The 10,640-nt window shown below is 36.9% G+C and overlaps 1 protein-coding gene across 1 annotated transcript; it reads right to left on the bottom strand.

Annotated features, from left to right (window-relative positions):
- Window positions 1-10,396, bottom strand: SIP1-3 (aquaporin SIP1-3). The gene is made up of 3 exons (NM_001289293.2): window positions 9,753-10,396; window positions 8,566-8,838; window positions 1-476 (listed from the first exon to the last, which is right to left on the bottom strand). The coding sequence occupies exons 1-3, from the start codon at window positions 10,065-10,067 to the stop codon at window positions 318-320; spliced, it is 747 nt and encodes a 248-aa protein (NP_001276222.2). The 5' UTR covers window positions 10,068-10,396; the 3' UTR covers window positions 1-317.
- Window positions 10,397-10,640: the final 244 nt, after the last annotated feature.

Here is a 10,640-nt window from a genome sequence, read left to right as displayed (position 1 = left end):
TTTTGGCCGAAAGGAATAATATTAATGTGAATCAAATTGGAATCGAATCTAGATACTAAAATTCTACACTTTTTTTTTTCTTCTAAGCGGATACTGAATTTATGGGCCAAACAAAACCCATTAATTTGACACGAACATTTTCACGTCTGATTTTGTACTTAAGGGAACATGTTTAATTATAAGCTGAAAGGTCGAGTTAAGAAACATAAGAGAGAATGAAGAAGAAAGTATATAAAGTAAAAAAAAGGGGGGGGGTTCCTAATGCAGTAGCATGGTGTTTAACAATTGACATGAAGAACCAAATCCACTATCCCTCTTCATGCTTTCTTCTGTTTTACTTCTGGTGGTGGTGGTGGAGGAAAGACAGCACGAAACAGCCAAGCAGCCAATATTGCTCCGGTGAAGGGACAAATCCAGTATACATAGAATTGGTCCCATGTGTTGTGCCAGTTGTTTAAGTATGCCCAGCCAAAAGCCTGCAGGGACAATAACCGATCACAGTTATTCATTGGCATCTCTAGGTCTAGAACCTAATCAAACTGAAATTAAAATCAGAAGATTCAAAAACAAGAGAAGATATATATAAACTATAGGAACTTCAAAGGAATAAATAATAGGAACATCAAAGAAAAAAGTTACAATTCAATGAGTAACACCAAATTCTGATTTTAAGACGACAATTTGGAGTCAAGCTATGAAAAAGTTCACCTTGACTATTTCAAGGCAAGCCACCAATTTGCTTCTCCATTATTTATATTCATACTAGAAACAATATGAAAGATGGGTAAGAAATATCATGTAAGGAGATTCATACGAACCATAACTAACTTTGACATTCTTTTCAACACTCAATTAGGTGAAATCTCACGTTGGCACCACTAATATAGACAGTAGATCAATGTTATTTAATGCGGCCTGCTTGATATTTCACACAGTAATAGAGAGTATTGAAAAAGGACAGTCAAAGAGTGAAGTCTCTTTATGTTCCAAATATGACTGGATGAAATCTAGCAAGCAGGTACATAATCAAGATTCTAGTTCACACAAGAGTACTGTTGGAACAAATAAAGTTCTTCACTGTTTGTTGGAACAAATAAAGTTCTTTACTCACACTCACACTATGCACTCACTCACTCTATGTTAGAGAATAAGAGAAGATGAAAGAATTGATTTTGAAAATAGAGGGAACTTAGAATACTGAATTAAAACTTCTGCACTTTCTTATTTTTCATTCATGATCACTACTATTTTATATAAACTGCACATGTAACTACAATAACCTTCATAGCTGTCAAACTAACTAACTCCTCACTAACTAACTGAATTACAGCATACATCAACATCCCTCCTTAATTCAGATTTGTCAAGGATATCACTCCTAACTTGTCTCTCAATTCCTTGAACTTGATAGACTTCAATGGCTTAGTTAATATGTCTGCAACTTGATCTTCAGACCTACAAAACTCCAATTCAAGCTTCTCTTAACTCACTTGATCACGCAGGAAATGAAACTTGATTTCAATATGTTTACTCCTGCCATGTGTCATAAGATGCTTAGCTAAATCATTTGCTGATTTGTTATCCATCAACAACCTCATAAGACTGCAATTTCTCAAGTTTAGTTCTTCCATTAAAGCTTCCAGCCATAGAGCTTGACAGGCTGCCATAGCAACAGCAATATATTCTGCTTCACATGTTGACAAAGCAACTACACTCTGCTTCTTTGAGCACCAAGAGATTGGTGATGTTCCAAATTTGAAAACATACCCAGCAGTGCTTTTCCTATCATCCTTATCACCACACCAATCTGAATCACTATACCCAAACACTTCTCCTTTTATATTCTTCTGGCTGTAAGGATATAAAATGCCAAGATCCAATGTTCTTTTCACATAACTCAGAATCCTCTTTGCTGTCAGGAAGTGAGGTGTCTTTGGTTTCTCCATAAACCTGCTTATCAACCCAACACAATAGGCAATATCAGGTCTGGTGTTACATAGGTACCTCAATGAGCCTACAATTTGCTTGTACAAGGTAGGATCAACTTCTTTCTCATCCCCATCTATTTGCAGCTTAATTCCAATTTCAATTAGTGTGATAACAGAATTGCAATCCATCATATTGAACCTCTTTAGGATGTCTTCTGCATACTTCTTTTGATGCATGAAAATCTCTTTACTAGTAGAAACAAATTCAATACCCAGGAAGTATGATAGTTCACCAAGATCAGACATTTCAAATTCATCAATTATTCTTCCTTTGAACACTCTTATATCTTCTTTACTACTGCCAGTCACTAGCAAATCATCTACATAGAAACATATTATCAAAAACTCACCAGAATCTGTGTTTCTGACATAAACTCCATACTCAATAGTGCACTTGGTGAAATTTTGCTGGACTAAGAAGCTATCAATTTTCATATTCCAGGCTCTAGGGGTCTGCTTGAGGCCATATAGTGCCGTATTCAACTTGTAGACTTTATCCTCTTGTCCTGCAACTACATAACCAGGTGGTTGAGTTATGTAGACTTCTTCTTCAAGTGACCCATTCAAAAATACTGACTTCACATCCAGTTGATATAGAGACCAATTTCTGTTGCAAGCAGCTGCCACAATGAGCCTAACAGTTTAAGTCTTGCAACAGGAGCAAAAACCTCATTGTAATCCAAGCCATGTTTTTACAGATTCCCCTTGCTACTAATCTTGCCTTATACTTGGACACATCTCCATTAGGCTTTACTTTAGTCTTATAGACCCACTTCACATCAATTGGTCTTTTTCCTTGAGGCAAATGGACTAACTCCCAAGTCTGATTCTTCTCAATTGATCTCAATTCTTCTTCCATAGCTGCTCTCCAATGTGAACTTTGTGAGGCTTCATCATGACTCATTGGATCTGATTCAGCAAGTAGAGCAAAGTGCACAAAATCCCCTTCTGCAGTGATTATTGTATCAGGATACAATTCATACTCTCTGAGTGTTTGTGGTACTTGTCTCTCTCTTTGTGACCTTCTGAGTTGCTCTCCACATGATGGTATATCCTCTTCACTTTGTTTGTCTTCAAGGTTCACAATCACCTTTCTTTCACCATTGTCAACAGCATTTATTTCCCAATTCCAATCCTTTGTTTCATCTATCAGAACATCTTTGCTAATCACAACTTTCCTCATTCTAGGATCATACAGCTTGTAGGCACCAGTTTAATGATATCCAATGAGTATCATTGGTTCAGCCATGTCATCAAGTTTCTTTCTGTTCTGCTCAAGCACATGCCTAAAGCACAGTGAACCAAATATTTTGAAATGATTCACACTAGGCTTCTTTTCTGACCATGCTTCTTCAGGTGTGTATCCCTGCAATCTCTTAGTGGGACACCTGTTCAGAATATACACAGCAGTAGAAGTTGCCTCTCCCAAGAAATAATGAGGCATTTCCTTCCCTTTCATCATGCTCCTGGCCATGTTCAAAATGGTTCTGTTTCTTCTCTCAGCAACACCATTATGCTGAGGTGTATAGGGAGATGTCACTTCATGAATTATCCCCTCTTCATCACAAAATACTTGAAATTCATGTGAGTTATACTCACCACCTCCATCTGTTCTAAGTACTTTGATTACTTTATCACTTTGTTTTTCACTCAACAGCTTAAACTTCTTAAAAATGTTAAACACTTCACTTTTCTGCTTAATGAGATAGATCCACATTTTTCTAGTAAATTCATCAATGAATGACACAAAGTAACTGTTACCTCCTAGGGATTTCACTTCAAAAGGACCACACACATCAGAATAGATCACTTCAAGCTTTCTTTTGGATCTGATTGGAATTTTTGACTTGAAAGAATTCCCTGGTTGCATTGACACACAACACTCAACACACAATTGTTTTGGTATCTCAATTTGGGGAAGACCATGAACCATTTTCTTACTTTTCAATTCACTTAAACTCCTAAAATTTAGATGACCAAACCTGTGATGCCACATCCAGCTTTCATCACTTATAGAAGCAGCCAAACATTGAAATTCTGCAATTTGAATTCCAATCTTGAATGTTCTGTTTCTTGACAAAGAGGCCTTTAGAATCAACCTCCTATTGCTATCAAATATCTTCATTTGACAGTCCTCCATCTGCATTGAGTAGCCCTTTTCTAGCAACTGTCCCAAGCTCAACAAATTATTCTTCATATTGGGAACATATAGCACATCATTGATAAATGAGTGCTATCCATCCTTCCTCTGAATCATCACCTTTCCAATGCCTTCTGCAGTTTCAGAGTTGTTATCTGCAAACTTGATCTTGCTCTTCACCTTATCATCAATGTTTACAAACCACTCTCTATGCCCAGTCATGTGATTGGAACAGCCTGTGTCAAGATACCACAGATTAACATTGTCTTCTTCTGAGTTTGTTGTTGCCATTAGTAACACTTTATCAGAGGCAGAATCCTCATCTTGTGCCAATTGAGTCTCATCTGCATTTCTTGGAAACCTTTTATTTCTGCATTCATCTGCAAAATGTTTCCATTTCTGACAGTTATAACACTGAATCTCTTTCTTGTTGAATTTCTTCTTACCCAATTTGTGATTCCCTCCACCTTTCTTGTCAGTTTCTTCATTCTGGTTATGATTTCCAGAACTGCTGGAGCCCTCACCTGACCCCTTCCACTTATTGTTCTTCCACTATCCCTTTCCCTTCTTATTCTTGTCACCATCATAGTTGTTCCCTTTGGTTGTTTGGGCTTGCATAGCTTGCTCAGCTGATCTTTGTGAATTTCTTTCATTGAGCCTCATCTCTTGAGCTTTAAGTATTCCTTGCAGTTCTTCAATCTTCATTTCTTCAAGATTCTGGCCTTGCTCAATTGCCACCACTATATGATCGAATCTTGGTGTCAAGGTTCTCAATACCTTGTCAATGATCCCCAAGTCTGATTGCTTGTCACCATAAGCATTCATTTGATTTGTAATTGCCAAGACTCGAGAAAAGAACTCACCAATGTTTTCTTGATCACTCATTTGTAGAAGTTCATACTGTCTTCTCAAGGTCTGCAACTTCACCTTCTTGAGTTTGCTATCCCCTGCATAGGATTTCTCTAGAGTATCCCATGCCTTCTTTGCAGTACCTGCATCTACACACTGATGAATAATGAACAATGCCTTCGCATCTCTTTTCATCAAATCACGGTGAGTCACCTTCTGTGCATCAGTTGGGTTCCCGTTAGGTTCTTGAACCCCTTCTTGCACCACTTCTGTCACATCTTGAAATCGAAAGATTACCTTTATCTGAGCACACCAATCATCATAATTCTTGCCTTTGAGAACAGGCATAGATGCTGGAAAATTTCCATTCGAGGAAGCCATCTCAGTTTCGGTATCCAAGGATCTTGAACCTCAGCTCTGAATACCAGTTTGTTAGAACAAATAAAGTTCTTCACTGTTTGTTGGAACAAATAAAGTTCTTCACTCACACTCATACTATGCACTTACTCACTCTATGTTAGAGAATAAGAGAAGATGAAAAAATTGATTTTGAAAATAGAGGAAACTTAGAATTCTGAATTAAAACTTCTGCACTCTCTTATTTCTCATTCATGATCACTACTATTTTATATAAACTGCACATGTAACTACAACAACCTTCATAGCTGTCAAACTAACTAACTCCTAACTAACTAACTGAATTACAGCATACATCAACAAGTACTTCCATTATATTGACTCAAAATTTAAAAAATGCAATTTGGCTGAATATTTGTGTAACTAGATTACTATTTTATTTAACATAGATCAGCATGTAATCCTTTTGTTGTGACAAGGAGGCATGTGATCCCGTTTCAAGTGCAGATCAATCATGACGATCATAACACTCATATTAAATGATATAAGTTCATGATATTTTAAGGAAGCTGTTGATGCTGAGAAACCGATAAACACAGCTGCACATAGGCAGGAAAAGAAAAGGATGTTCATACTTTGTCTTGATAGAATTGTCAACAGGAGTGAATCCCATTTGAATCTACTTTTAGCATACAATGGCCAACAGATTTCAAATCCGTGATCTCATTGTCTTTCACTTTAAAAGGGTTCTATTAGGAGCCAAACTATAATGGATGAGTAAGCCAAATTAGTGCTAAACTATAATGGAGGAGGAATTGCAGTAGGAATAATGGTACACAAGTTATCACCAGAGAAATATTGCAATCATGTAAGAAATATATGAAATATGGAATGATGACACAAATTGAGAAATGGTTCATAAATTTTGCACAAGGCCAAAGAGTGTATAGTGTTGGTCATAGAACAAGATACTTAGGAATGATGGAAAGGTGATTTTACAAGTTGATGAAGGAAATGCAACTTTAATGGGCTCTTTGATTAAAATTACAGTGGAGGACCAAAATTATATATCTATCTATCATAGAATTTGGGAATTTGAGGTAAAAGAAACACTAAAGAGGATGGACAGTGGAAAAGTGACTGAACTAGATAATATACCTATTGAAGTATGGAAATGCCAAGGGGAGAAAGGTATAAATAAGCTCACAAAGTTGTTTAACAGGATTATAAGGTCTAAGAAAAGGGAACGTACAGAATTGTACTAACTACAAAGGGATTAAGACTATTAGCCACACTATGAAACTACAAGAGAGAGTAACAAAATGGAGATCAAGATAAGAGATTCACATTTCAGAGAAACGATTTGGTTGTTTGCTTGGCTGGTATATATACCTTTGGCAATGCAAGGTTTGATAGAGAGGTGTCAATGGAAGCAAAAAGATCTACACATGGTTTTCATTGCCCTAAAATGGCCTATGACAAGGTTCTAAGAAGTAATTCCATGGGACCTAGAGAAGAGGCGTGTTCATGTTTCTCATATTAGGACACAAAAAGATTCATATAACAGGACAAGAATGGCCACAAAAGATTTCCTTGTAACTATAGGTTCACACCAAGGGTTAACAACCCATATCTTTTTTCCTTGATTAGGATGTTCTTACTCGACATATCCAAGAGCCAGTGCCTCAACGCATGCCTTCTGCTAAAGATTATATGGAAATAAAATTTCTGTTTGAGCACAAGTAAAACAGATACTATGGAATGCAAGCTAGCACTGCCTTGAAGGTGAATATTGGGAATTATACCATACCACATGTCACCCAGTTTAGGTATCTCAAATCTATCATACAAAGCAATGGAGATAAAAATCATATGATTCTATAGATTTGGATTGGCAGGAATGCAGCTGAGAGCCCAGGGTCAGGTGGTTTGCATCGAAGAGAGAAAATACCGGGAGTAGTGAATGATTTAGTCTTCAAAGGAGTGAGAATGGGAAAATAGGGTTTGTGTTCTGATGAAATAAAAGGGGGTGCATTTCTAAGACTGCCCCCCTTAAACAGCTCCTGAGCACGAAACAACCTCATTCAAGGGGCCAAAAAAGGGGTTTTCCATTCAGTTGCAACGGTGGCTGATATAGCAGCTGTGGTTCTGGCCTCTGTAGGCATGACAGTGAGCTGCAATGTAATGAGCTTCCTTGAGCTGCCCATAGCCACAATGCCACTATAGTGGTGCTATAGCTTGCGATTGACGACTATGAGTATGATTATAGTTCTTTGGCTCATAATATTCAGCCATGTTGTAAATTTGCATTTGACACAACTTGATACATTATTTAACAGAGTTTGACATATTAGGCACATAGAAGAAAACAAAAATACAAAGAGAAACAGTAGGAATAGAAGAGACAGCAATTAAGTCTCTGTTTTCTATCAATTTCCATTATGTCTCCCACTTTTTTGTGCTTACAACCTTCACAACAATTAAAAAGAAATAAGCAAGCTTGTAAACCATAAAATTTATTATTGAACTTGGTCTTAATCCAGGAATGTTGAGAAATATAAAATGCATGTCACATAAGAGAGCAAGATAAAAAGTTAATATATAATGTCAGTAGCATTATCTTCTGTAAGTACTTTGTTTTATTTATAGAACACCAAAACTGTAGGGACTATGCAGACGTTCAACAGGATTTGACATCATTAAATAACATAATAAGTATGGGGCAAAGAGGCGAGAAGAATAGCTGCAGCATACATATGATTGACATATTCAATAGTAGAATAAAACTACAAAAACAAAGCATATTTCTCATAATCAAAGGCCAGGGAGAAAAGTTAAATTCCAGAATGATTAGAAGAACAACAAATCCTAGGCAGAAATTGTTAAAAAAGATTTAACTGAAAAAGAAGACAAGAAATGATGATAATTGAGTAAACCTCAGATTAGTCCTTGAAATTGTACAAGTCAAGCGTTTTAGCAGCTGAGATTTTAAAAACCACGTCATTCACTTTAGTCCTATAGTATTTGTTACAAAGCAACAACAGAAAATAAAGTAGAAACGGACTAAAATGAATGACTTTTAAAGTCCCATGGACTAAAATGTCTGAACAATCTCAACATCTAACTTATTTCAAATCACCATAGTGAAAATGCAAAAGACAAATGCAAGAAACGCATACAATTCATGCACAAAAAACAAAAATACTAATGCTAAAAAAGGTAATCACTCACATTAGCAGGATTCATGGCAGGCCCAGTGTAGGCAGATCCAACCATGACCAAAACTACAGTTGCCGTGGCCAGTAACCAAGTCTTCAACAAGTCACTACGAGGGCCCCTGAGGAAGATGAGGAGAACAGCAAAGGTAATCACAAAGGTCAACACCCCTTCAGCGACAGCCCCGGTGTGCAAATCCACTTTCAAAGAAGGCCCCCCAATCATGTGCCTGTACTTCGCAGGAATCACTTCCATAATTGCCATTGCACCACCCGCAGCACCAGCTGCCTGTTCACAACTCAACCATCCATCAAAAATTCCTTGCACAATTCATATCAGAATAAAACTTAGAAGCAGTTTCTAAGGCATTTTTGGTGCTACTTTTCTGTCAAAATTGAATTTTCACCTTTATTAACCAATAATGAACCTTTAATCCAAATCCTTATCAGGCAGATTACTAAAATGAAAATTCAATTCTAATGAGAGAATAACACTAACTGCATGTTTGGTGCTATTCTCCCATCAAAATTGAAATTTTGCTTCAATAACTTATGTTAAACCTCTAATGCAAATCCTTATTGGGCCGACTACAAATAAAACTTCAATTCTGATCGGAAAACAGTACTAATAGTATGTTTGGATAGGAGGAAACAAAATAAAGAGAAAAGAAAAAGCCGAATAACATGTATATTGCTGTTTAGTTAGGGAGAAAGTGAAAAGAAAAAAATAAAATTAATTCAAAAAACAAAAATTCAAGTGCATGTTTACTGTTCTTTTATTCCCTGTTATCACTTTTAATTTACAAGATTACTACTTTATTTTCAAAGATTTGTACATGAAACAGATTGAAAACAAGGCAACTGTTTTGTAAATTAAGACTAAAAACAGAAAGTGAAAACAGGGAATGAACAAAAATAAGGGCACAAAATTTTCCTTCTTTTCACTTTCTCTCCAATTCAAATTTCAAAACTTCCTTTCTGTCCACCCAAACCAGACATGGCATAAAACACAACCTGTATCTAAGTTTCATCTTCTTATAATCCACCCACCACAAACATCCTCAAAAGATCAAAAAGAAAAAAGAAAGGCCAAAAAGACAGAGCAAAAAAGCTTCATTTAAAAGCAATACAACACAGAGAAAAGAGAGAACAAAAAGGGAAGAAAAAAAAGACCCTTTTGGCCACAAAAGGGAAGCAACAAACCTGCGCAGGGAACCGAAGCGCCATTGAGAAGAGCGTATCCGAACCAAGACCAACAGCGTAGAAGGAAGCGGTGCCGGTTGGGTTGAAGCTGGCCCCACCAAGAACATTGCCGATGATGGTGAAAAGAAAAACAAGAACAAAAACGAGGGTGGTGGTGACAAGAAAAGAAGCGTAAGGGAACCCATTGTAGGTGATGTGTTGAAGGTTAAGGGCATTGGTTATGTACCCAGAAGCAATTCCCAACACAGAGGAACAGAACACCCACATGAAAGTCAACACTGCGTCTCCAATCGCTGCTTTTATAGCACCAACCATCTTTACTCCTTCAAAGTTTCACCCTTTTGAAGAATTGGAGACAACCCTTTTGAAGAATTGGAGAGAAAGTAGATGAATTGGAGAAGGTGGTGGCTCACTCAACTGTGTCTCTCTCTGTGATGCCACCAGAATGCACAGCAGAGAGAGAGAAACAGAGGAGAAAGAAATAAAAAAGGGTGTTGTTTGAAGGAGTGAGGGGGGTGAGAATTAAGAAAGCATGGATCTTTGGTTTGAAGAGAATCGGAGTGATGACTCACCTAATCAGAGGTAGGTGCAGTCCAACATGGTGTGTGCGTAAGCAGATAAGGTCTCACACCCCAAAACAACCTGCGATAACAGGTCACACACACCCCGGTTTTGTTGTTGTTCTTGTCTTAAAAAAATCAAATCAAATAAAATAAAAAAACAATTAATGATTAAATGATTAATTTGATGCTTCTTATCTAATGTGGTTTGTCAATTTCGTCCTTCGCTCCTTCTATAAAAAGAATCTGTATTTTAATTGAGTTTAATAGGACAGCTATATTAGAATCAACACATGTTACTGAATAAAAAAAAATAAAAAATCAACAT

Source organism: Glycine max, chromosome 19, assembly GCF_000004515.6.
Source record: "Glycine max cultivar Williams 82 chromosome 19, Glycine_max_v4.0, whole genome shotgun sequence".
NCBI lineage: Eukaryota > Viridiplantae > Streptophyta > Magnoliopsida > Fabales > Fabaceae > Glycine > Glycine max.
This window is presented reverse-complemented; position numbering and strand designations above follow the sequence as displayed.

Excerpts from the sequence above, each read along its gene's own strand:
- SIP1-3 (NM_001289293.2), bottom strand. The coding sequence starts at position 10,067 with ATGGTTGGTGCTATAAAAGCAGCGATTGGAGACGCAGTGTTGACTTTC. Across the intron at positions 8,839-9,752 it reads CGCTTCGGTTCCCTGCGCAG|GCAGCTGGTGCTGCGGGTGG; the intron begins GTTTGTTGCTTC and ends AGTTGTGAACAG. Across the intron at positions 477-8,565 it reads CTGCCATGAATCCTGCTAAT|GCTTTTGGCTGGGCATACTT; the intron begins GTGAGTGATTAC and ends TTGTCCCTGCAG.